The 27,243-nt window shown below is 49.0% G+C and overlaps 2 protein-coding genes and 1 long non-coding RNA gene across 4 annotated transcripts in view; 1 reads left to right on the top strand and 2 right to left on the bottom strand.

The window, feature by feature from the left end:
* Nucleotides 1-1,684: 1,684 nt before the first annotated feature.
* On the bottom strand, nt 1,685-15,282 carry TOR3A (torsin family 3 member A). Its single transcript, NM_001265670.1, is given in 6 exon segments — nt 1,685-2,118; nt 2,875-2,999; nt 9,030-9,208; nt 11,186-11,451; nt 14,292-14,405; nt 14,948-15,282. Coding segments are annotated over 6 exon segments (1,209 nt in total). The 5' UTR covers nt 15,222-15,282; the 3' UTR covers nt 1,685-1,867.
* Nucleotides 4,791-5,953, top strand: LOC114679386 (uncharacterized). The gene is made up of 3 exons (XR_013416800.1): nt 4,791-4,920; nt 5,007-5,207; nt 5,594-5,953. It is a non-coding gene; the product is annotated as an uncharacterized LOC114679386 (long non-coding RNA).
* Nucleotides 15,283-20,845: 5,563 nt separating the features above from the next.
* The window catches only part of FAM20B (FAM20B glycosaminoglycan xylosylkinase), a 49,079-nt gene continuing 42,681 nt past the window's right edge, over nt 20,846-27,243 (bottom strand). Inside the window, exon 8 of one of the 2 annotated variants that reach the window (XM_015121565.3) lies at nt 20,846-25,404. In XM_015121565.3, coding sequence (XP_014977051.1) covers nt 25,173-25,404 — 232 coding nt within the window. In that variant the 3' untranslated portion in view covers nt 20,846-25,172. 2 annotated transcript variants of the gene reach the window in all.

Below are 27,243 nucleotides of genomic sequence, written 5' to 3'. Positions count from 1 at the left end.
TCGGGTGGCTTGCATCTTCTGGGATGCTCGAGACGGAAAACCTGTAAGTAGCTAACACTGGCTCCATCCGATTGTATAGTTAGGCTGAGTCCACTTTTATCCCTTGAGTGGTATGAAACTAAAACCCTTTTATTTCATTGATTTGAATATTTGAGTACCTAATGTGGCTCAGGGTAGGTACTTTCTAACCTTGAGGCAGTTGGGTAAATGAGCACAATAAACTGTTCAATGTGGAAGAGACAGAAGTGTTTCATTTGATAAGAACTAAAGGAGAGAGGGTTGAGGAAGGCTTTTTGTTTTTTGAGATGTAGTTTCACTTGTCACCCAGGCTGGAGTGCAATGGTGCGATCTCAGACCATTGCACCCACCACCTCCTGGGCTCAAGTGATTCTCCTGCCTCAGCCTCCCGAGTAGCTGCGACTATAGGCTCATGCCACCACACCTGGTTAATTTTTTTTAATAGAGACGGGGTTTCACCAGCTTTGCCAGGCTGGTCTTGAACTCCTGATGTCAGGTAATCTGTGAGGAAGGCTTAAATTAAGAAAGGACACGAGATGATAAAAGAAAGAAAAGGCTAGGCACAGTGGCTCATGCCTGTAAGCCCAATACTTTGGGAGGCTGAGGCAGGAAGATAGCTCAGGAGTTCCAGACCAGCCTGGGCAACATAGTGAGCCCCTGACTGTGTGTGTGTGTGTGTGTGTGTGTGTAATATGTAAAAAACAGGGAAGAAGGAAGGGGAAAGGCACATAATGAACACTGTTTAGGCACAATGCTACATGTCTACACGGTGCCATTTAATCCTCAAAAATGACTGCTTTTCTTTTTACAGCTGAGAGTACAGGAGTGAACATTTTCACATGTAAGAGCAATGTGCTGTGGAAGCCTCTTCAGTAGGAGGTTGGCATGACTTGGTTCCACCGATGCGGTCCCAAAGCAAACTGACTAGATGGGCAGACCAGCCACATACCCTGCTAGCTCCATGTGTGCCAGCATCCACCCTGTCTCTGCCAGGCCTTACCAGGATTATCAGGTTTGAAATTTTGCTAGATCTCAGAAACAGTAAGAAAGTAGGCCAAGGATTTTAGAAAAATCAAAAATTTTAATCTTTACATTAACACGTCAAGACCCCCAATTGTCTTTGAAAAGATTCCCCCCTCCCCCACCAAAATCTGTAGACCATAAGTCTTGGCCTACACTGACCTGATTTGTAAAACACCTTCCTCTGTGTACTTTTCCCTTCAGCCTCAGGCTCTTGGCTGATTGCTCACAACAGAAGCAGCCCGGCTTTCCTCTGGGAGTCCCAATTTGAAAGCCCACCAGCCCGTAAACCTAGAGTGTACTCGCCACTCCTGGGTCACAGAACTTCGTTCTCCCCAGCTCTCTAACCCAAGGACTCTACAGCCTTTGAGGCCCAACACCCAAGCTCTTCCTTGCAGAAGAGCTGAGATGCTAAGGAGACCATCTGGAGTGTCATAATAAGCCTTTGGGATTTGCTGAGCTCCCACACGCCTGTCTTCAACCACCTGGCCCACTTTCTTCAACCACATTCCACTTTGGAATGCGTGTCTTTAAGGCACCAAGTGATCTTAAGAATGGGGTCTGTTTTTGAATCCAGCAATCCAAGTTCCTATCTCGGTGGGACCCCCAAAAAAAAAAAAAAAAAAAAAAGAAAAGGAAAAAAAAGAAAAAGGATTGGCTCAGCTTCTAATGTAAGGCCTGCCTTTTACACACCAGTTGTGTGTTAGTGACTGCTGGATGCCAGTCCACAGCCCCTCACACAGCTCACAGTCCCAAACAGGGTGCTCCTACAGGTCCCAGGGTCCCGTTATTGGAAGAAAGGGAGCTCCAGGAAGTCTTCCTCTAGCCTTCATGACAGGAAGTAGTTAATCCTCTGGGAAATAGACTTGCAGCCCTGGGAAGAAAAGAGTTGTTCCTCCTTGGGGACATACACCATCATCTGGGCAATTTCATCCAGTGTCTCTTCTGTATACAGGAGCTCCTGGCTCAGGAAGGCATCCCGTGCACACAGCCTCACGTGACGGTACTCCAGTGGCAGGAAGGGGATGAAGGAGTCAATCAGGTTTTCCTTCACAAGACGGCTGTGGCCAAAGCCATTGTCTGAAATCAAGACCAAAGTTACATGGAGTCTGACCTAGGACTGAACTTAGCTGGAATTTAGAGGGGGGTGGGGGGTTGCTGTTTGTTTCTTTTAAACAGGGGCTTGCTTAACCAGGCTGGAGTACAGTGGTGCGATCTGGGCTCCTTGCAGCCTCCACCTCCTGGGTTCAAGGGATCCTCCCATCTCAGCCTGTGAGTAACTGGGACCACAGGCGCACACCACACCTGGCTGTTTTTTGTATTTTTTGGAGAGAGGGTTTCACCATGTTGGCCATGCTGGTCTAGATCTCCTGGACTCAAGTTAGCCGCCCGCCTCAGCCTTCCAAAGTGCTGGGACTACAGGTGTGAGCCACCGCACCTGGCCCCAACTGGAGTTTTAAGGTGCCCCCAAACTGAAGGGCGGGGTGAGGTGGGCTCTCTTCTCTCAACTCTAGGAGTGCTGTCTGCAGTGTGTGTCAAGAACTCTACAGCTGTGTCTCCTTTAGGTAAAGTCTTGAAGTGAGACTCAGAGTCTCAGGCTTCAGAGACCACTGCGCCTGTTGTTGGGGCCCGTGCAAACTCCTCTTCCAAGTATTTCCAGAAAAGGAGCTCAGGCACGTTTCTTGTGCCTACCCAAGGTTGACAATGTGAGATGATTATGGGCTGCCCTCTGTGTTCCCAAGTACCCTATCTACCTCATAAACACACATTCCAACAAACAAATTAATTATCACCAGCTGTGGCTCTCACCAGAGGCATACTGAGTCACTTACTTACCTGTGGTCTCCACAATCTCTGCCTGGAGGTGGGGCTCCAGGTGTTCCATCGTAATTTCTTCCCGGGACCATCCAGCCTTGAGCAACTTTAGGACCACCTCATTGATTATATCGCCCCTGAGATTACTGAAAGAGACAAGAGCTTGTTAACCCATTTCTTTATATTTAGCTTCCATATGTGTTATCTCACCGCTGAAACCAATGCATTGATGCCTGGAAGAATAGAGGCTGAGGGGCGTGGACCTCTGTCTTCCAGGAGACCTTGTCACAACCTCACAACCTAAAGGTCTGCACAGAAGACACTGTCCAGCTTTGCCACCCATTCTCTCTTGTTCCCTTTTGACGCACACTTACTGAGACTGTGCTAAGTGCAGGGAGCATGAAGATGGTAAGATGTGGTTCTTTACTTCTGTGTGGTCTGAGGGGCATCCGTGTATTCGGTTCCAGGACAGTGTGGCAAGCGCTAATGGAGGAGTGAGTGAGTTCTAAGGAGAAGGCTTCAGAGGGAGGACGAGGCTTCTGAGCAAATAAAGAACAATTAGTGACCATCAGACACTTGACAAGGAAGGGATGTGTCCAGGCCTGGGTGCGCCAGAGGAGCATAGGCATGAAAGGTTGGCCAAGGCTAGGGTGAGAAGGCCTTTGTCTGTCATGTACATGGACTTGAGCTTATGGACCATGGAGAAGGGATGGAAAGGAGGATTTAAGAATTAGTTATGGAGGCACAATTGAAAAACCCTGTAACTGATAGATGTGAGAAGTGAAAGGAGGTCATGAAACAACAAGTGTTAGCCTCAAGCTGCTTGCTGTCCCCCTTAACAGAGGTGGAACATGGAAGGGTAGAGATGAAAGCCTGGTTTATGAGTGTTTTTTGCTTGCCTGTGATCTCTCTCAGGTTGTGCTATCACTGGGCAACTAGAATTACGGGTGTGAAGCACAGAAAGCAATTTGGGTTAGAGACAGGAGGGAGAAAGGGGATAGGGAGAGAAGAGCAACCGTAGAGCAACCAGCAGGGAAGCTGGGACAGAGGTGGTGGAGACGTGGACCTCCTCCGTCCTCCCCAGCCCAGGAGTACTTCTCCCCCACCTCACTGAGCTGTCCTCCCTCCCTGGGCTGCAGCCTCTGCCAGCTCCACCAGCTCCTGAAACCGAGGCCTTGCCCAGCTCCACATCAGTGCACTCGCACTTCCCTGTGCTTTCTCTCTCTTTGGAGACGGAGTCTCATTGTGTCACCCAGATTGGAGTACAGTGGTGTGATTTTGGTTCACTGCAGCCTCAACCTCCCCAGGCTCAGCTAATCCTCTCACCTCAGCCTCCTAAGTAGCTGAGACTGCAGGTACATGCCACTCTACCCAGATTTGTTTTTTTTTTTTTCTTGAGACGGAGTTTCACTCTTGTTGCCCAGGCTGGAGTGCAGTGGCATGATCTCAGCTCACAGCAGCCTCTGCCTCCTGGATTCAAGAGATTCTCCTGCCTCAGCCTCCCAAGTAGCTGGGATTACAAGCACGTGCCACAATGCCCAGCTAATTTTTGTATTTTTAGTAGAGACAGGGTTTCACCATATTGGCCAGGCTGGTCTTGAACTCCTGCCCTCAGCTGATCTGCTCGCCTCAGCCTCCCAAAGTGCTGGGATGACAGGTGTGCCTGGCGCTATTTAAAAAAATTTTTTTTTGTAGAGACAAGGTCTCACTATGTTCCTCAGGCTGGTCTCGAACTCCTAGGCTCAAGTGATCCTCCTACCTCAGCCCCCCTTGCGTTTTCCTCAGGTCCAGTAGAATGAGGTAGGGTAAAGGACAGGGAAGGCAGGTGGCAGGTTAAGGAGTGGGGAACCAGTATCTCCATCTCTTTCCCTCCTTACCCGGCTCTGAAAGCCCCCATGACACCCACCAGTATATTAACTCACATCTTTGCTCATTTAGCCTGTGACCACACCCTGTTGTTCCATGGGGGCTCCTGGGAAGTGAGGGGAGCTGTGTGGTTCTCTCCCTCCCTGCCTCCGCCATTGGGTAGACGCTAAAGCTGGGCAGGCATCCTTCCCTGCCATGCAGGTAAGCCTGGACTGCCAAGTTGTCCAACTGGGTGCCTCATCGTAGGGGGAGGTGCCAATGTGTTTTTCACAACCAGAATTTACCAGGGGTTGAGAGCTCCCAGCTGGAGGAGCCCGGCAGGAACAAGGGCCATCTGCAGTGCTTGCTCAAGGTCAGTTGCTCAGCCAGGCCTCCCCCGAGAAGCAGCTCACAACCCTCTTCCACTTGCCGACACTGCCGCTGCTGCAGGAAGGCCTTCCAGGCACATACCTGTGCACACAGGAGCAGCCACCATTGCGTAAGCTGAGGTAAGAGTCTGCTGCCAGGGTGTTGGCCCATCCTGCATTCCCCACAGGAGGCAGGTAGCACTGTTTACCTTGGCAGAGGCTGAAGGCAGGATCTGGGATGCTGTGAAACCCCACAGTGATACTCCCTCACCCCAGCCCAGGGGCACGGACTCCAGGGCCTTCTCCATCCTGTAAGGTGCTGATGCGGGTAAAGAGAGGTCCCATCACATGGGGCAGGAAGCTGGGCCTATTTATTTCTGTAACCCCAGTGCTTTGCACATATCAGGCACACGGCCTTTAGTAAATAAAGGGACATCTCTGCACATGTGTCTGCACCATCTCCACCCTTCTCAAGCTCTCCTGTTTTGTCTCACAGCCAAAGTCCCTTTTCTTCCACCACTTTACAGGCTTTAATCTCACCCACCGACCCATAACCTGGGGCCCCTCTCTATGCGCCACCCCTCCCGTCTTCAGGATCGCCACTCCAGCACCAGCGTTCTACCTTCAGACAGACTGTCTTCCCGGAGCACCTCCATTCCCTTCCACAGCCACCTGCGTCACTGGGAAGTCTGGAGGAGCCAGAAGGCACCTCTCTCAACCAGCCCTCTCCCCTGCCTCCAGCCCCTGCCAGGGCTGATCTCACCAGCCTTATCCCTAAGACCCCAAAGGAAGGGGACTTAAGGCCTCACCAGAGAGAACTGGTGGTTACTGATAACAAACCCCATGCTAACTGCTCTGTCTTTCCTAAAGAACAGACATAGACTCGATCATCTCTTTGAGCCTTAGTGTCCTCATTTATAAAGTAAGGACTGGACCAATCTAAGCTGTCCTCTCGTTAGTCAACAGGCAGCCAACAGACACGGGGCTGGGGCGCAAGGCCCACGACTCCACGAATAATTTCTATTTGTGTAGTTCTATAATTTTTCAAAGTCCTTTCCTTTTCCTGACAACAGCACAAAGGAAACAGGCTTTAACTACCCTAGTCACTTTGCAGCTCCCATGAGAACAGGGCAGCAGCTCCGATCGCAGAGTTCCACGTTCCTGTCCTGCCGTGTGAGCCCATTCTTGCAGCCTTCTATATTTGGCAGAAGTGGGCGAAGTAATGTTACTTTTCTGATGCCCAGCCACCGGCCCCGATTCCCTGGCCCGGATGAAGGACAGGCTCTGAGCACCACACTCAACTCCCTGCTTCAGCTCCCACCTCCTCTCTCCTGCCACCAGGGGGAGGCCAGCAAAACCACTGGCGACTCACTTCAAATGGCAGGTTTAGGATTTATTTCAGAATTAAACTGCTGCTCTTCCTACAGTGTGACTTGGTCACTCTAGCAGTTTGAATCAGCTGTGCTTTTCTCTCATGCCCTAGAATCCTTATTACAAGGGATGATTAATTGAAGCTCATTATAGAGATCAAGTCCAGAAACTCCAATATCAACACAGTGTCTCCTCCCAGCCATCGCCGGACTACCTGAGAACCTCAGAGGTTGAGAGGCTGCCACCCTGGACAGCCTGGGGACAGACTATGTCAGCCCAGCCCTCGGCTGGAGGGGGACCTCTGGCTCGTAAAGGCTGGGCACAGGCCCACACCAGAGCCACTAGAACCCAAGGCCACATCTTTTTAATCTGTCCTTTACATCCTTGTCAGTTACACATCCTCCTCCCTGGAGCTCAAAGGCTCCTGGGAGACCTCCCCACCCTGCTGTGGCATGGAGGAGTCTGGCAGACGGCTTTCCCGCAGGCCCCGCCCCATGCCGCCCACAATCACGTGGCCTCGGACAGTCCACCGAGGCTGGGTCACGGGGAGAAAGGCCAGGCGGCTGGTGAGGGGCTGGAGGGTGCTGCCGTCGGGTCGACGGCCAAAATACTACAAAGGCTAACATTTGCCTAGAGACTGCAAGGTCACCGGGTCGCATTAGGCAATCATGGCCCAGGTGAGGTTTTCCAAGCTGAGAAGTGGGTGGGAGAGTCTGTGTGGCTGGCACCACCTGAAGCCAGGAGACCCCTGACGGGGAAAGGGAGGAGGAAGACACTCAGTGCAAGAGAGATCCCTGTGGAAGCGAAAGGGAGGCCCGAGGCTGGGTCACCACGCTTCGCTCCGTGCCGTGGGAAGGACTGGCTTCCACATCGGTGGTTCAGAGGGTCCCCTGACTCCCCAACCCAGGGCTCAAGGGGAGAAACCACAGAGCACCCAGGTGACTCCTCTGTTTGGGCTCATATGCATGTTGCAGCCTCCACCTGACTCCCTATAACAGGAGGAGAGGTGAGCCCAGCTGCCTCCGAAGGTGGGAAATAAACAGTACAGAACGTGGGGATAAAAACTAATTAGAAGAATGTACTGTCCTCACCTCCTGGTTCTGGGCACTCAAATCATGCAAGAGAGCTCTCTCTTAAAAGCCACCCTGGGCGCCCCGCTCCCCTCCCACTTCGCAATGCATTCTAAGTCTCCACAGCTTCACCTACAGACCAGGAGGGCTGCCTGCCACCACACAGAAATCCCAAGTCAGCAATGGTTTAAACCTGTTTCACTTTTTTTTTTTTTTTTAGAGACAGAGTCTCTCTTGTTGCCCAGGTTAGAGTGCAATGGCATGGTCTCAGCTCACTGCAACCTCTGCCTCCCAGGTTCAGGTGATTCTCCTGCCTTAGCCTCCCTAGTAGCTGGGATTCCAGGCGCCTGCCACTACACCCAGCTAATTTTTGTATTTTTAGTGGAAACAGGCTGGTCTCGAACTCCTGACCTCAGGTGATCCACCCGCCTCAGCCTCCCAAAGTGCTGGGATTATAGGCGTGAGCCACCGCACCTGGCCCGTTTCAGTTCTTCTTGTGAATCCACACTGAAACAAGATGTGCCCTCCACAGCTCACCCCTTCACCCCTCCACACTCCCCAAGCTAGGATGAAAATCAGCATCTCCCCACCAACTTCCCCATCCTCACAAAGTGCACCCTGCAGCTTGGGAAAACCCCCCAGCAAGCAAGTGCTGGCCTGGGGAAGGCGAGGCCGGAGTGGAGTTGGGAAGAAAGCACTTGGTTTGACTCCTACCGAGGCTCGAGCTATTGTGAAGCCTTCGAATTGGGTCAACAAGGACCCAAACTCAACTTGTAACAGACGCAGGACTCCCCCAGTTGGAGCCTCTGCAAAAAGATGAGGTTGGACAAGTTATTTCTAAGTTGTCTTCCCGCAAAGACATGTCAACAAAAGTACAGGACCCACAGTGCCGTGATTCAGTGACTGGGTCCTGCGTGGCAGTGTCACAACTGAACTACAGGTACTCAGAGGAAGCATGGGTTTCTCTCAACCCGTATGCCCTGGATTTTAAGCCAGTGATGACTTCTCATGATTGGAGCAGAAATAGACCTTCCAAGGCTGGAGGAAGAAATGGCCATGTTGGACTTGATGGGAGACTATGCCGTTCTCTAACCAGGCTTGCCTTGGGAATTTGTTTCAAAAAATCTGTCACCCAGATTGGAGTGCAGTGGCCCGATCTCAGCTCACTGCAACCCCCACCTCCTGGGTTCAAGCGATTCTCCCACCTCAGCCTCCCGAATATCTAGGACCACACGTCACCACGCCCAGCTAATTTTTGTACTTTTTGTAGAGATAGGGTTTCGCTGTGTTGCCCAGGCTGGTCTTGAACTCCTGGACTCAAGGGACCCGGCCACCTTGGCCTCCCAAAGTGCTGGGATTACAGGTGTGAGCCATCACAGCTGGCTGCTGCTTTCTGTACCAGAGTTTGTGCTGTTTTTTCTTGAGGAAAAGGTTCTGAACCTGGGGGCGTGTGGAAGCCTCCACTGCCAGCTAGTATCTTCCCCTCCCCCAGCCCTCCTGACTACTGTTCCCCAGAACCCACCTGAGAAACAGAAAGATAGTCCATGTAAACTCGGCCCTGTGGCCCTCAGGGGCCCGGCGTTCTAAGTGTGGCTCAAGCACCTCCAGCAGCCCTGGGTGTAGCTTCTCAGCCTCATCGAAGATGAACAGGGTCTGGTGGCAGAGCTGCTGCGTCTCCCGGATCTGGCCCATCAGCTGCTCCTGCATGGGATATAGGGAGCAGCTGGGGAACTGGCGACTCCTTCCGCCTCTGGCCTTGAGGGCGTGGTTTCCCCTGGGCATGTGCAATGGACTCCTTGGGGCTGGGTTTCACCCCCTCGAACCTATCAAATCCAAGCTCTGGGGGAAGGCCTACGACATTTGCATCTGACCAGCTCTCAGGTGATTCTCAAGCACCCTGAGGGTTGAAAGCTAAACAAGGTGAAGCCAGCCTGGGGACTAGGAAAGAGCCTAGAAAGGAGTGGGGAGAAGCCCTTCTGCCCTTGAGAAGGGGCCCCTGCTCCAGCCCTGCTTTCTCCTCTCCAGGACTAGGTCCCATCCCCGAGCTAATAATGTCCACACTGCCTGCAAAATTTCATTACTTCTACAACAAAAAAATCCAGGCGCCACTTCCCTGTTTAAGCTCGGGGTCTATTCCCAGGGGGTGGGTAGGAGTTGGGCTTTAACACAGGGGTGATGGGCAAGAAGAGGCTCATGTGCCTAGAGGCAGTCACAGTCCCCTGCCCTGAACTCCCGGGTGCACAGCGCCCACGGGCACCCTGGCTGGGCCGAGATCTCAGGGGGGAAGTCTGCTGAAGGACTCACTGGGCCCAACCAACATCCGACTTCGCTCCTGCAAGGGGCTGCGGAGGGTTCTTTGTCCCAGGCAAGATAGTAAACCCTCAAGTGAAAAGATGGTTCTTTGCAATGTTCATCAAAATGGGCAGGGAATATATTATTCAGGCCCAGCTCCCACCCCAGAGCCCACACTCCTGTCTACTGGGTGCACCTGTGTGGGGGAAAGTGTGAGGTGTAGGGCTGTGCACATGCCAGTTTTCAGAGCGGGGAAGCTGGGGCTGCAGCAGTTTTGCCACAGTCTAAGCCAAATAGTTCTTCCTGGAGAGGCCAGCTCAGCCTGCCCCTGCCCTCCAAAGCCATATGGAAACTGCCAGGAGACGTGGGCAGTCCCTGTCCTCAGACACTGACATAATCTTCCCAGGTGAACACATTCCAGATATCAGAACAGAAAGCCAAAGACAGGTGCAGTCATTTCTGTCCGGCTCTTCTGGTATGTTTTCAATACTACATGGCTGAATTAGTAGAAGAAACCCAAACGGCAGAACAGCCAAGGAAATTTCTGTCCATCCACTTGCTGTTATATAATAAGCCGACACGGGAAGACGTGGAAAATCATATAAGATAGGATAGGCCTGTTTTTTTTTTTTTGAGACGGAGTCTCACTCTGTCGTGCAGTGGTGCGATCTCGGCTCACTGCAAGCTCCAACCCCTGGGTTCACGCCATTCTCCTGCCTCAGCCTCCCCAGCAGCTGGGACTACAGGCGCCCGCCACCACGCCCGGCTAATTTTTTGTATTTTTAGTAGAGACGGGGTTTCACCGTCTTAGCCAGGATGGTCTCGATCTTCTGACCTTGTGATCTGCCCACCTCAGCCTCCCAAAGTGTTGGGATTACAGGCGTGAGCCACTGCGCCCGGCCAATAGGCCTGCTTTTTAAAAAGGCAGGATATGCCACTCTCTGTCCAATGTAGTTACAATGACAGCCTGGGGAAACGTTCCGCACCAAAGGCAGCACATAAAATGCTAACTCTCCTTAGTTGACAAGGGTGTGCCCATGTGGACAGTCCGATAGTTTTTGCTTTTCTCTGTTCTACACTGCCTGTGACATTTCAATACTTCTACAACAAAAATCAACATGCAGCGTCCCTGCTTAAGTGCAGCGTCCAGCCTCTCGAGTGTGACTATTCGGGGGACAGAGCAGTGGGGGGGTTTGGAACACCAGTCCCCACCAGATGCTCAGGGCCTCCGTGAGGAGTGGACCGAGTGAGTGGCTCTGTCACAGGTTCTGCCACCTGTCCCCACCTCCCCAGGCTTCTCCAGAGCCCACTTCCTTGCAAGGAAGGGCTGGCAGAAGGGTCTTCCTCCCAGCACAGAGGCCTCACCCCAGCCCTGGTCGGCCTCACCTTGTACAGGTCCACATATTTGCGGTGAGGAAAGTGGAACGTGGCGATGAACATCCTGACACAGTCACTCATCAGCCCATCCCGATACAGGTTCTCCACCAGCATCCGTGCCACGAAGTTCTTGCCTGTGCCAGACCAGCCGTGGAACGACAGAGCAAGGGCCTTGTCTGGCTGGGGCGTCTCTAAGTAGCCCCTCACTGTTCTTAGGACCAGCTGCCGGACCAAATGCTGGCCATGCAGCCGCACGTTCAGGTCCCACTCTAAGCCTAAGGACGAGAAAGAGGCAGTCACAGCAAAAGGCACACAGAGGCGCATCCACCACAGCAGCCAGCAGCCCGGAAACCAAGCAACTCTGAATCTCTCTTGGTTGGGATCAGTTACTCCTCCTGTTTGGCATAATAAGCAGACAGAAGGCAGACTTTGTAGCAGAAGGGATGCAAGGACTACTTTCTTTCCTTTTTCTTTTTTGAGAGGAAGTATTGCTCTGTCACCCAGGCTAGAGTGCAGTGGTGCAATCTCGGCTCCGCCTCCCTGGTTCAAGCGATTCTCCTGCCTCAGTCTCCTGAATGGCTGGGATTACAGGTGCCCGCCACCATGCCCGGCTAACTTTTGTATTTTTAGTAGAGATGGGGTTCACCGTGTTGGCTAGGCTGGTCTGGAACTCCTGACCTCGTGATCCGCCCGCCTCGTCCTCCCGAAGTGCTGGGATTACAGGTGTGAACCACCATGCCTGGCCTCAAGGACTACTTTTTGAAGAGTTTGGGAAATAAAGATGGGACTTAGGGAGACAGAGGAATCACCCTTCCTGAAGATCCTGCACATACCCAGAGCAGTTGGCACAGACCTGTCTAGGGAGGAATCCTGTCCCCCATGTCCTGAGGCTGCTCCCATCCCTTGGTTTCAGGGCTCCCTGTTTCATGCAGAAGCTTGATTTTATTCATTCTCATTCAATTCAGCCGACACTTGTTGAGAGCAGCTCCAGTGTGCAAAGCCCTCTGCTAGGCCTAACTTCCTCTCAGACCTGAGGTTGTAGGATTTGGAGATGGGGCTACCAGGAGCCACAGTGGAGGCAGGGAGGGTGTGCTGCCAGCTGTGGGTGAGCACTCCAAATCCAGGATCAATTGGTTGAACACCTCAAGCCAGCCCAGAGCGTGTATTCTGGAGCCTTGGGAGGTCAAGGTCTATGATAAAACGTTGAGGGTATCACACATTGCTCCAAAAGTAGTAGTGACATAGAAGAAAATTAACATTTGCTGTTTTCTCTGTATTCAGAACTGGGCTAAGTGTTTTACATTTAGTCTTCACAATTCTGCAAGGCAGGCATTATTATTCCCATTTAAAGCTGAAGAAACTGGCTGGGCGAGGTGGCTCACGCCTGTAATCCCAGCACTTTGGGAGGCCGAGGTGGGTGGATCACCTGAGGTCAGGAGTTCGAGATCAGCCTGGTCAATGTGGCAAAACCCCATCTCTACTAAAAATACAAAAATGAGCCAAGCATGGTGGCGTGCGCCTATAATCCCAGCTACTTGGGAGGCTGAGGGAAGAGAATCGCTTGAACCTGGGAGGCGGAGGTTGCAGTGAGCCGAGATCACGCCACCGCACTCCAGCCTGGGTGACAGAGACTGACTTGGTCTCAAAATAAATAAATAAATAAAATAAAATACAGCTGAGGAAATGGACACTTGGGAAGGACTCTGCCAGCAAGGAAGAGGCAAGACTAGGAATCCAGTGGAGGAGTCTCTGATTCCCCGGCCGCAACAATTTGGATATCCAGGCCTTTGTCGAACAGGCATGTTGAGGGCAGAACGTAGTTGAGGGCAGAAAGTAACTCGCTAATTGCCACCTAGGGTCTTATCCAAGTCAGCAGTGATCCAAATTCAGACTTCCTGACCTGTATGTACTCCTATCTTCTGTCCTGAGCCAGACTGTGTCCCTAAAAACACTGTGTTATTGGCATTTTGGCCAATTAAGTGACCTAAATATCTAAGGTGGGCCTCATTTATGGAGACTGAAGGAGCTGGGATCAGAACTCTGGGTAAGAAATTGCTCCTGGGGAAAAGAGAGGAAGCTTTTGCAAATGTCTGAATAGGTTTCAGAACATGGGGCCAAAGATGACCTTGTGAGAGTGAAAATGCAAATCAACTGCAATATGCAAATCAAGTCACCCAAACTAATTAGAAAATACTGGTTGCCGGGTGCAGTGGCTCACACCTGTAATCCCAGCACTTTGGGAGGCCGAGGTGGGCAGATCACAAGGTCAGGAGTTCAAGACCAGCCTGGCCAACATGGTGAAACCACGTCTCTACTAAAACTACAGAAATTAGCCGGACGTGGTGGTGGGCACCTGTAATCCCAGCTACTCGGGAGGCTGAGGCAGGAAAATTGCTTGAACCCGGGAGGCAGAGGGTGCAGTAAGCTGAGATCGCACCACTGCACTCCAGTGTGGATGCAAAGCAAGACTCTGTCTCAAAAAAAAAAAAAAAAAAAAAAGAAAGGGACACTTGTAATCATAACCCAGAATTTCTGATCAGTTCTCTCACTGGATAGTTCCAGCCCCTCTGAGAGGTCCCTGTTTCTGTTTAGAGTGAAACAAGGTGCTCTGGGCCTGACTCTCCTAGAGATCAAAGGAGATGTTGGATTATGAGTTAATCCCTTTGAAACTCTTAGCACAGTGCCTGGTATGTATAACAGATATTAGGTATTCTCTTCTCCTTGGAAACGCTCTCAGGGATGCGGGAGGACATGGTGGGGGTAGCTGACAAATGAGCAGAGGAAAACCTGTTTAGACAGGGGACACACGGTGGTAATGAGGGCCTGTTCCCTCCTCCCAGCTTAGCTGAGTGTGATGTGTTCATGGCATTCCCATGGATCCTCAAGATGCACGAAACAGCTCAGTTTGCCTGGGCTATTAAGCTAGAGGCCAAAAAGGGGCTTCCCTGACTCTCAAGCATTTGGTACTCCTTCAAAACCTCAGACTGTGGCAGAAGTTCCTGCTTGTGGGGAGGTTGGACAGGATGACGAAAGGTCCCTTGCATCTAACCATTTCCCCTGGACTGCGTCCCCTCCCCACAGATCCCTAGTCCCTTGAAGCCATGCGAGGTCCAACCTGTAAAGTTGTTGGAGATTCTGCAATCCCCACCGGGGCAGCAGTCTTGGAAGCTGCAGTACCACGTGGTCAGGAGATCCAAGTACCGCTGGCCCAACAGGGAAAGGCGCCAGCCTGGAAAAGGAAGAGCTGTGAGACCGAGAGGAGACCATCCGGAGCTCGACAGTGATGCGGCAACGTTGCCACACAATTTGTCAGGGACAGAGCGACACCCAGAACTCAGATTCCAACTGCCAGCCCCAGCTCAGCCCACTGTCGGTCCTCAAGCCCTGCGTCCAAAAGCAGCAAGGGAGACGGCAGTCACCAGGCATGTCCACAGCGGACGCTGTCAAGAGCAGCACCTTCGAATAACGCCAGGGTGGGCTGGGAGACGGCACAGGCGGTGCAAGCGAGTCTGGAAAGCGCGGGGATGAGGGGCGGCAGGGGACGGGCAGCCAGGCCGCAGGGGGCGGCACCGGGGATGCGAGTGGGGCCGGAGCGGTGATGGGGCTCCCTGCTCCGCGGAGGCTGCCCCCGCCTACAGCCGGTACCGGCGGCTGAGCGGAGCAGAACTGCGGGCCCTGACGTCGCCCGGGGCAGGAGCGAGGCGACCACAGCCGCGCCCGGATCGCACTCTGCTCCGCAGCGAACGGCGGGCCGCGGGGACGGGGTCTTACCCAGGGGCCTCGCGGCTGCCTCCTCGTCCTCGTCACAGTCGTCCGGCCACACCTGGCAGCTGAAGAGCGTCCAGTACCGCTTGGAGAGGGCGCCGGCCGCCCTGAGCTGCTCCTGCAGGCGCTGGAAGCCCGGCCAGGCCCAGGCCGAGCCCGGCTCGTCGGTTCCCTCCCACGGCCTGGAGGTGCCGCGGGGCTCAGGCGCGCCCGGGAGCAGCAGCAGCAGCAGCAACAACAGGAGAAAGAGCCAAAGCTGGCGCCACGAGCCGCGAAGCATGGCCGGCCCCAAGCTGCGGGACCCTCTGGCTGCCGGCCTAGCCAGGCTCCCTTAAGCCGGGGGCTGTCGGGCGGGGACCGCACTTCCGAGGCGGGAGTGAACCCGGGATTGGTGTTGCTCTGGCGACCGGCGGGCCGGGCTGAGTGCGCACTGGCAGCCTCCGTACACGTGACCCAGGCGGGAACCCGAAACCCTGGCGGGGGTCCTGAGAGGCAGTCCGGAGACTGACTTCAGGCAAGGTGCAACTAACTGGCTTCCTGGAAGCAGTTTATTCTGGGTCGTGATTGTGGTTGCAAAGGTGAAATCAGGCTTTGAAATGGCCACTGTCAATCACTCGGCTAGGACTTTCGGACGGACCTGGTGGCCCATCAGAGGCCTACCGAATAAGGACACTCCTGCTCTGCCTCGCGTTTGCAGATCAACTTCTCGCCAACCTGTTAGAGGAAGCCGGGACACCGTCTCAGCCAGGAGCATTAGGCAGGCCAGGAGAGTCAGCTGAGTGAAGAGGCCCTGGAAAGAAGGGCGCAGCTGGGTGCCTGTCTGGCCGAGGTTGCCCTGGCTCCTCCGCAGAGGGAAATGAAACCGCAGCAAAACACCAGCAGGTTTCCACAGTTTGGGAGTCCACGAAAAGCAAGAGGAAGCTGATTGACGGGCCCCAGTCTGGAAGTGTTTGGATTTTGGAAACCCCCCGAGTCACGGGTAAATCATAAGGCGTCATGTCAATGTAATTATATCTCATAAAAAGGTGAAGTACTGTGTGCACTTTCTTGACTAGGTTTGCAACTTTCAAGTGCTGGGACTGAGTAGCCCATCCGACACCACTGGCAAAAGACTACAGGCCTCTTTCCCTCAGCGCGCTCTTCTCCATAGCGAGCAGCTTGGAACAAGGCTGTTAGATTTCAGAAGAGCTTAATGCATTGTTTAAAATCACCTGGCTTACTTCAGCCAATGGCCAAAAAGCCATCTTGTCTTAGGAGAAAACTGCTGTCTAGAGAGATCAGAGGACTTGGCTAATGTCGTCATGTTTAGTGGCTTTGAGGGTGGGCCCTCCAGACAGCAAGGTGAATCTGAGCACCCTGTGTCACAAATGTCACAGGCAACTTGACTCATCTCTTCACCCCCGTCTCTTAGATTACACCCAGTGCCAGGTCTGCTCCATTCTCAGCAGCACACCAAATTTGCGCCTTTCATTCAAACAGCTACAGAAACTAGACAAGCACCTTTGCTGGACACAAGGTTGAGATGAAAAGTAAAATGTTCGTAGTGTCTCAGCCATTCGCTGTGATGTCAAAAACTTTTCAGAGAAGCAGCCATGGCACCAGCCCAGCACTGTGTACATTAAGCTTGTGGAGTCCACCAGAGACAATTAACAGCACATACACCACAGTGCTTACTGGAAAACCAAACAAATTAGGCCGGGTGCGGTGGCTTAGGCTTGTAATCCTAGTACTTTAGAAGGCCGAGGAGGGCGGATCACCCGAAATCAGGAGCTCGAGACCAGCCTGGCCAACATGGCGAAACCCAGTCTCTACTAAAAATACAAAAATTAGCGGAGTGTGATGGCGCGCATCTGTAATCCCCGCTACTCAGGAGGCTGAGGCAGGAGAATGGCTTGAATCCAGGGTGCGGAGGTTGCAGTGAGCCAAGATCGTGCCACTGCACTCCAGCCTGGGTGACAGCACAAGACTCCATCTCAAAAAAAAAAAAAAAAATTAACTCACTCAACAAATGTCGCTTCAGTCTGAATGGCAGTCTATCATAGTGATTACCATTTTCTATTTGTGCAACCCTGTGTGTTACTGAACGGTCCCATGCCTGTTTCCTCACCTATAAAAAGGGATAATAAAATAGTCCCCTCATAGGGCTGCTGTGAAGATTAAATGAGCTCATTCAATGAGCACATCATCAACACTCAATATGTGGCCACTTTTATTTTTGTATCTACCCAGCCCTGGAGGAGGCTCTGGGTGGTCTACACAGGAGGTGAGGATGGCTTTAGTTAATACTGGTGAAGTTTACAAGTGAATTTATGGTGAAAAAATTAATAGTAACAATTGTTTATTAAAACAATCCAAGTTTTAAGATTTTGTGGAAACAATTATCTTTGCTTGGAACTTTCGTGTAGGGCTACCTCCTCATTTCTGAGATGTTCTGACTTGGATTTAGCATCCCATGGTAAATAAAGTAGGTTAGCTGGGAAGTTCTTCGACAACCGACTTGATTTCAAGACATTTTTATTATTTATTTATTTAGAGACGGAGTCCTGCTCTGTCACCCAGGCTGGAGTGCAGTGGTGCAATCTTGGCTCACTGCAAGCTCTGTCTCCCTGGTGCAAGCGATTCTTCTGCCTCAGCCTCCTGAGTAGCTGGGATTACAGGCGTTCAGCACCACGCCCCGCTAATTTTCTTTTTTTTCCTGTATTTTTAGTAGAGACGGGGTTTTGCCATGTTGGCCAGGCTGGTGTTGAACTCCTGGCCTCAAGTGATCTGCCCGCCTCAGCCTCCCAAAGTGTTGGGATTACAGGCGTGAGCCACCACGCCCGGCTGACATTTTTCGCTATAAAAAAAAAAAAAAAAAAAAAAGAAGTAAACAGTTTTTCACCAGTCAGTCCCGTGTAGAAACAATAAATCTAAACACCAGTTTCCAGACAAGTCTCTTGAGTATTTCAATAAATACTCCTTTTGGTCTCAGGGCTTGAAGGCTGTGCTCATTTTAAAGGTCTGGGAGCAGTATCGTGGATGATGGGGACATCTAGAGACTGTTGGGAAAACTACAGACAGCTATGATTCTTTAGCAAGCATTACGGTGCTACTCAAGAGTGGTTCCAGAACCCCAGCACTGGCATCACCCAGGAGAGCTTGACAGAAATGCAGAATCTCAGGCCTCAGACATACTGAATCAAAACCTGCACTTTTAAAGTCTTTCTGTGCAGGGAGCCGTGGCTCATGCCTGTAATCCCAGCACTTTGGGAGGCTGAGGCAGGAGGGTCGCTTGAAGCCAGAGTTTGAGACCAGCCTGGGCAATAAGGCTAGATCCCTTGTCTCTCTACCAAAAATAAAAATAAAAAATAAGCTGCATGTGGTGGTGCGCGCCTGTAATCCTAGCTACTTGAGAGGCTGAGGGAGGAGGATTGCTTGAGCTCAGGAGTTTGAGACTGCCGATGAGCTATGATTGTGCCATTGTACTCCAGCCTGCAACGGAACAAGACTGTCAATCCAAAAAAAAAAAAAAAAAAAAGCCTAAGGCCAAATTGGCACACAACACCTTTATTGATATCATCTGAGTATGACCTAGCCTTACAATAGACATCTTCCCAACCCCGCCGAAGGCAGTCAGAACCATCTGCCTTGGAAACACTCTGGGTCAAAAGCAAGTCTCGGCCGGGCACGGTGACTCATGCCTGTAATCCCAGCACTTTGGGAGGCTGAGGCACTTGAGGTCAAGCACTTGAGACCAATCAGCCTGACCAATATGGAGAAACCCCGTCTCTACTAAAAATATAAAAATTAGCCAGGCGTGGTGGCACGTGACTGTCGTCCCAGCTACTTGGGAGGCCGAGGCAGGAGAATTGCTTGAACCTGGGAAGCGGAGGTTGCAGTGAGCTAAGACCGCGCCATTGCACTCCAGCCTGGGTGTTGGAGCGAGATTCGGTCTCAAAAACAACAAAACAAAAGCAAGTCTCCATATTTAAATAACCCTGCATGAGAAACAAACATTACAGGAATGTTTCCCAGCTCATCTATGTTCCTTTAACATCTATACAGCACTACAGGTGGACTGAGAATGTCCTTAAGAGACAGGGCACACACACATTTCCTAAAACAATGAGAAACCCCTGAAGCAGTATTTCTGGTGACCCAGGTACTGAAAGTACAGGCCCAGAAGGCCCTGTATTCACTAAGCAAATAGTTCTGCATTTCCGGAGTCAGGGGTTCTATACACACCTCTTGTCAAGCCTGGCCTGGATCAATCTCCACTTTTTCAATGTAGGTCCTGCCTAATCCAACCCCTCGCAATCCCCACCTCCATGATCCTCTCCTGTTTCTTATTCTCACTGCAATTAATTTATATAATTCCTGAGGGACTTGGTGCGTGGCAAGCAGTTTTTTTTTCTGCCAGGTCTAGACTGCAGGCTCTTTGAGGGAAAAAGACAGTCACTATCACGTCAGTAGTATACCACAGCTCACCGCACAATGGCCCAAAGATCTACTGACAACAGACCAAACATCTCACAAACTGTGATTTAATACCATTATTCCTTGGGGCTTATACCTTACAAAACCCTACCCATGGAAATCCAGTGGTTATGACCATTCCTATTTTACAAAATGAAGGCTGCTAAAAATCAGTCTCATAAGCAAACATACTAGGTAAAATTACCCAGTAACAGAGCCCTACACTCCCTACTCCCAGCTACCTTTTTCAAGCTCTAATACCAGTTGTTCTGATATGCTTGAGAAGCAAATGAATCCTGAACTCTAGCCTGGAAAAGAATTTGTATGTGGTGAGTCAGTGAGATACACAGACCAGGCTCTACTAGCCTCCCACATGTATTCACACACAAATGACAAAAACTATCACAAATATGCTGCAAATAAAACTTTTTTTTTTTTTGAGAAAGAGTTTCCCTCGTCGCCCAGGCTGAAGTGCAATGGCACGATCTTGGCTCACTGCAACCTCCGCTTCCCGGGTTCAAGCGATTCTCCTGCCTCAGCCTCTGAGTAGCTGGGATTATGGGCGCTTGCCATCACGCCCAGCTTTTTTTGTTGTTGTTGTTGAGACTGAGATTCGGTCTCAAAAACAACAAAACAAAAGCAAGTCTCCATATTTAAATAACCCTGCATGAGAAACAAACATTACAGGAATGTTTCTCAGCTCATCTGTTTCGCTCTTGTTGCCCAGGCTGGAGTGCAATCATGCAATCTCAGCTCACCGCAACCTCCACTTCCCGGGTTCAAGCAAGTCTCCTGCCTCGGCCTCCCGAGTAGCTGTGATTACAGGCATGCGCCACCATGCCCAGCTAATTCTGTATTTTTAGTAGAGAAGGGGTTTCACCATGTTGGCTGGGCTGGTCTCAAACTCCTGACCTCAGGTGACCCACAGGCCTCAGCCTCCAAAAGTGCTGGGATTAAAGACGTGAGCCACGGCGCCTGGCCCAATAAAAATCTTAAGAGCTTTGTTCAGTTATCTGGTTGAGGTTTATGATGCTGGATTCCATCTGAAAAGTTAAAAATCTAGGTGTCCTAAGAAGTACTATTAGGGCAACTGGCCTTCTCTTCCTACCTTTTTTGTAGTATGCTGACAAGTGCTTCAGGATTCATAATCCTTTACCTCTAAGGAAGCTGCAAAAATGGAATTAACTATTAAATATATAAAAAGCACCTAAGAATGATCCCATGAAAAATTTTGGTACAGTTACAATCTAGTATGAACCGTTTGAAGACTGGTGAGGAAATCTGCAGGTCTAATCCACCAGGTACTATGAAACAATCCCTGTGGAAGTTTAAGTGGTCACAAAAGATGTAATCTTCTTCTGTCCCCTAACAAAACAGGAAGGAAACTGAAATAGGAACCACTGGAAATATCCTGAAGGGAGAAAGAGGAGGAAAAGATCAGACATCATATTTATTAAAATCTTTATTTATTTTCTTTTTTCAGAATTGAAACCCATAGAACACATTAGAAATTTAGATGCATATCTGTCTTGTTTGGTATCTTACCAAGTACAATCTCTGTGCAACAGCTCTGAGAGGAAATCCTTGGCAGATCAAAAGACAGGGTAGTGGCTCCCACACTTTCCATTTAAGCAAATAAATTAGCTTCCGAGTAAGTTGTTGCCAGTTTCACCCAACATTTTGTGTTTATGAGAAACACCTTAGTTCCTAAAAACCTGTGGTAGTCCAGTACCCAGTCCCTCCTACCTTGTCACCACCCAGACTTGAGGAATTGAAGGGAAAAAAACTGGCCTTCCCCTGTAGAATGAGTTTCCCAAAGACAGGTTTGCCTGGCTCACTAGTAGGCCTGGCCTGTGCTGGCACACTAGAGCTGCTCAGTAGGTATTTGCTGATGAATAGTCTTTATGTTAATTAGGGTCCACTCTCAGAGACTGAGAACCTTTCACTAGCTGCAAGTCCTTCAGCAATTTAAGTCAGTGTTCCCCTTTGTTAAAATAAATATGTTTTTCTTGCTAGAATACATATACGACTATATACATTACATATACCTTTACTCATGTTTCCTGAAGCTCAAACTCACAGGATGAGGCATATAAGATAGCTTACTGACGATGCTGTTTTATCATCATTGAGGTGTGGCCATTTACTGGTCAAAGAATACACGGGTGAAGAAGAAGAAAGGCTGAAGAAATATGGCGGATGGAAAGGGAAGGAAAGGCAAAAGCATTTTCTTTTTTTAGAAAAAAAAGATGGATTTCTTTGGAAGACAATGCTGGCTTTGGATGACATTGAAAAATTGCCATGTATAGGATTCATCTTTCCCAAAATAATATGCAATTAATGTACCTGAATTCTTCCATTTCCTTCTTAAATTTCATTTGACATATTAATCCTGAGTGCAAACAGGGGGCAATGCCTTATTAATACATTCTTGAATAATACTCTGAGCAAATCAGATCCTATGAATTTGTTTTACACAGAAAATTATTTACACCTCCCCCAAACCCACAATGCAGCCTCATACTAAAGAAAGTTTTATAACAAAACCTTTACACTCAAATTTATCCATTCAAACTTTAGAATAAACATTTTGTAACAAGTGGGAAGAGGGCAGGAAATGGCCATGAGTTCGGATTTTCCTAGTTTTGTAGTATTAAAATGTCTCCACATCTACCTTTGGATGTTTGGTAGGCATACCTTACAGCTGATCCAAACCCTGCAACGACTTGATTGTAACAGCCTTAGATTCTAATAGAGAAAGTAGGACAGTGTGACAACACTTAAAAAAAAAATCCACCTCCTTTTTTTTCTTCTTTTTTTTAAGACAGAGACAATTCTTCTGCCTCAGCCTCCCGAGTAGCTGGGACTACAGGCGTATGCCACCATGCCCTGCTAATTTTTGCATTTTCAGTAGAGACAGGGTCTCACCATGTTGGTCAGGCTGGTCTCGAACTCCTGGCCTCAGGTGATCTGCCCAACTCGGCCTCCCAAAGTGCTGGAATGACAGGCATGAGTCACTGCACCCGGCCCCGACCTATTCTTTCAAACAGTGTTTGAAATTTTAGCGCTTTCTGAATTTTAGAGCTGTAAGTTTATGGTTGGTTTTCTCCAAGATTTGCCTAAACATACTTTTCCAGCTTACTGAAATCCTGACTTAGAACAAAAATTTATATTCTCAGTGCCATGTCACACCACTCTATTAGCTCAATTCTAACTTTATGGATTAGAGTTCTAAATTTTATGGATGAAAATTCTAAATTTATGATCAGAATGCCTTTTAAGATCACGAGTCTGAAAACAGATGCGAATAAAATGAAATGATATATTTTCTGCAAATGCTTTCAAGAAAGGATTGAGACATTTTCTTTCCTGCCTGCTTTTTTCCTTAGCAGAATCTCTGCCTTCAGTGTTATGAAGTTCCTAGTTTCAGACTTCTTATTCATTTCAGTGTGGCATACTAAAGGCATCATGTATTTGAAAGACCACAAATCCGTAACAGTTCAACTAACCTTTACAGGGAGAGCAGAGCTGATATCTTTCTATTGTCTCCTCCCAGCTGGCTCCTGGAAGCTTGTGGGTGAGCACTAACCAAGGTATTCTCATACTGAGCTATGAATTTCCCTGGACACACAACAGTGAGTAGCCTTAAAACTGAAATCAATGCCTCCTTTGGTTAACACGAATTCTGTGTTTTGTGCTAGTCTCTGTCTTCTTAAATTCAATACACCCTTTTTATAACCCAGCCCATTGTTCTCTTCATCTCAAAATGTATATAAAATGTACAAAAGTTTCCTAATTTCATGCTATTTAAAAATAGTTACAGGTTACTCAGTTATCTTTCAATGCAAGAAAACTGGGCATAAATTCTAAAGCTGTTTTTGAGAGTGGGTGCCTAAAACTAGTTTCCAATGGCTGGCATTAAATGTATTCAACCACACTGTTTAAATATTCGCCTCTGCTTGACAGGAATGAAAAGCTGGAACGCACCTTGACAAGATGCAGGAGCAAAGCACATAGCTCTGAGTCCACAGGTGAGCGGGCACATCAGCCCTGTCTTCCTTTGCCCCTGTGTTCTACTGCAACTACTTACACGTCGACATCACTTTGCCAGAACACAAAATGAAAACTGTGCTTTACAACCTGAAATTTGAGAGTGCTAAGAGGAGAAAGAAGCATAATATAACATCATGGGTTCAGAACTCCAGACAAGACTGAATGATGGAATTAGCATTTGACATAAATCAAAATCTTAAGGCTCTTCCTTTTAACCTCCTCAATTTCAAGGCTCAGAAGGCTTAAAATCTTGGCTGGGTATGGTGGCTCATGCCTGTAATCCCAGTACTTTGGGAGGCCGAGGCAGGTGGATCACCTGAGGCCCGGAGTTTGAGATCAGCCTGGCCAACAAGGTGAAACCCTGTCTCTACTAAAAATATAAAAATCAGCTGGGCGTGGTGGTGGGCACCTGTAATCCCAGCTACTCTGGAGGCTGAAGCAAGAGAATCGCTTGAACCCAGGAGGCGGAGGTTGCAGTGAGCCGAGATCATGCAACTGCACTCTAGCCTGGGCAACAGAGTGTGTCTTGGTCTCAAAAAAAAAAAAAAAAAAGAAGAAGAAGGCGGCGGCTTAAAATCTTTGTTTCCAGTCTTCCGTGGCCCCAAATCACAAGATAAGTCCAGTCCAGCCACCAGTAAGGTATACACTCTCACCTGTAGGAGTGTCCCTTTCTTAGGAGAAAGGGGCAAAAAGGTTGCTGATCTCTTGGGAACAGCAGCTTCAGTGACAAAATACCCTAAAGGCAGAGGTGGAAATTCATTTCAGAAGAGAAATGAGGATGACAGAGACCACAGGCTACCTGTTATTCAAGGTATTATTTCAGTTTGCTTTGTTAATTTGGGAAGGACTGCTTTCGGCAAAAGGGGAAAAAATTAGTCTCCTTAGAGAATCATGCTTAGATTGTAATAGCATTTTCTCCAGACAACTTTTTGGTTAATTGGGATACAACTATGAGAATGCAGAATTTACTTAGGTGCAAAGTCATGTTTGCTTTTTACACACCTTAAGATCCTAAATACAAGGGAACCTGTTTTTCAATTTCAATCATCTGCCCGATTCTGGTTCCACCAGTGGGTCTCTCTCTCTTCTTCCCTCCTCTAAGATCATCAAAACAATACTACCCAATGGCTTAAAAGCCCAAACACCTTTCTGTTTTTGTCCTTCCCTCCAATTCTGTCTGAAACATGTATCTCCTCCAACAGAGTGTGCTATTTTGGCTTGATGGAATGCAAGGTTTTATTTGCTGCCACTCTGTAGGACAGTAAGCATTCTGATTTAACTAGTTCTGGTTAAAAAAAAAAAAAAAAAGACACAAGAGATTGCAAAGTGTTTCCACAAAATCCACAGGCGGGAGAAAGGACTGCAAGGTTCAATTCAAAACACACGCTCCAGAGCCAACCCCAGTATTCGTCTATCCAAATGTCACACCTGTTTGTCCTTTGGCATGGGAATTAAGACTGACCAACTGTGATGCCCAGTGCTAAAATGGGCAATTGCCGAGGAGGTCAGAAGGCGATTCAGCAGGAATGTCTCTATGCTCTGAAACTTGTGGTCTTTGCTTTAGTTTCCACTACAGAAAACACCAAAGACATCCAAGGCCACCCTGTCCCCTGTCACCAGAACTTGCTGCTGGTCACTTCCAATCCATCTCATACCATTTGGAATTGATTGTGCTGTTTCTCTATCTTTGTAAAAAGAAGTTTCACTTATTTTGTGTCGAGAATTACAAGTGTGAGAGAGGCATCCTGTCTTCCACCAGTACTGTGTCCACCCCAAACTGGTCGGTACACTGCTTCACAGTGGCCAGGACACTCAGGAGCCGCTGATCCACGGCGTCCAGATGAGGATCAGAGAGCACTGGGGAGATGGGGTCATGGGCCATGGCAGATTTTAAGGCAGACTTTAGCACACCATTCTTTAGGTAGTTCAGTCTGTTCCAGGTAGAAACCCGAATGCTGGAAGAAAAAGTTATAGAACAAGTTACTTAAAACCTCTCATTATCAAACGGAATTTGAAAGCCTGCTAGGCAGACAAAAGTAAAAAAAAATTAGGTAAAATACTTTAAATCATTTTTGTTTTAGAATTACCACTACATAATGAGTAAGCAACATTACATGTTTTGATATTGTTTCTGTGTAACTAATCAGAGATATGTACAGAGATTTACACACATGTTCACCACAGTGCTGTTTGTAACAGGAAAAATGTTAAACAATCTGAACGTCTAATGATTGGGAAATAGTTAAATTATGGTTCATCCATTGAAAGGAATACCATGCAGCCGTTAAAAACAATTTTGAAAATTTAGTGGAATGGGAAATGCCTATGGTATGATGCTGGGTGGGGGGAAAAGGTTGGAGGAAAACCCTGTTTCACTTCAAATCTGTAGGAAAACAAAATACACACACACGGATTGGAATGAAGTACACTACAATGTTAACAAGAGGATGTATCCTTAGACGTTAATGGGTACTATAAGCTTCCTTCTTCTTGTGTTTCTGAAGTCTAAAACAATTTCTCCTACGAAAAAATTATTTTAAGGATACCTATCTGCCTTAATTATTTCACCAACTGCTACCGTTTGAATGTCTGTCCCCTCCAAAATACATGTTGAAATTGCCATTGTAACAGTATCAAGGTGGAGTCTTTAAGAGGTCATTAGGCCATGAGTGCTCTGCCCTCATGGGTGGAACTAATGTTGCTATGAAAAGGCAAGTTCAAGGCCCGGAGAGGTGGCTCATGCCTGTAATCCCAACACTATGGGAGGCCGAGGTGGGCCCTGAGATTGGGAGTTCGAGACCAGCCTGGCCAACATGGTAAAACCCCATCTCTACTAAAAATGCAAAAATTAGCTGGGCATGGTGGCACGTGCCTTTAATCCCAGCTACTTGGGAGGCTGAGGCACGAGAATCATTTGAACCTGGGAGGTAGAGGTTGCAGTGAGCTGAGATTGCGCCACTGCACTCCAGCCTGGGCAACAGAGTGAGACTCCATCTCAAAAAAAAAAAAAAAAAAAGGCGAGTTCAGCCCCTTGTTGCCCTCTCTCTTTGCCCTTTTGCCTTCTGCCATGTGACATGACAACACAGCAAGAAGTCCCTTGTCAGATGCTGGCACCTTGATATTTAACGTTCCAGCCTCCAGAACTGTGAACCAATAAATTTCTGTTCATTATAAATTACCCAGTCTGGCCAGGTGTGGTGGCTCATGCCTGTAATCCCAGCACTCTGGGAGGCCCAAGGGGGCAGATCACTTGAGGTCAGGAGTTCGAGACCAGCCTGGGCCACATGGTGAAACCCCATCTCTACTACAAATACAAAAATTACCCAGGCATGGTGGTGAACACCTGTAATCCCAGCTACTTGGGAGGCTGAGACAAGAGAATCACTTGAACCTGGGAGGTGGAGGTTGCAGTGAGCCGAGATCGCGCCACCGCACTCCAGCCTGGGCGACAGAGCAAGACTCCCTCTCAAAATAAGATAAAATAAAATAAAACAAGTTACCCAGTCTGTGGTATCCTGTTATAGCAGCACAAAACAAACAAGACACCAACTATAGAGTATCTTTTATTTATCTGAGAAGAAAAGTTCTTAGCTCTCTGTGGGCAAAGTAGGAATTACTAGGTACGCAGAAATGTTTGATTCTGTAAAAGGCAGCCTGTTGTGCAACAATTTAAAAGCTAAGGAAGACTGTTGCATAAAGCATGCATGGAAGGGACAAACAGGCACAGACGGAGTACAGTTATTTTTTATTCTGAAATATATTACAAATGCCCAGAGCATCAGAGCTTCCTCTGT

This window comes from Macaca mulatta, chromosome 1 (genome assembly GCF_049350105.2).
Source record: "Macaca mulatta isolate MMU2019108-1 chromosome 1, T2T-MMU8v2.0, whole genome shotgun sequence".
In the NCBI taxonomy this organism is placed as follows: domain Eukaryota; kingdom Metazoa; phylum Chordata; class Mammalia; order Primates; family Cercopithecidae; genus Macaca; species Macaca mulatta.
The sequence above is the reverse complement of the archived record's forward strand: the minus strand, read 5'-3'. Positions and strand labels throughout refer to the sequence as shown.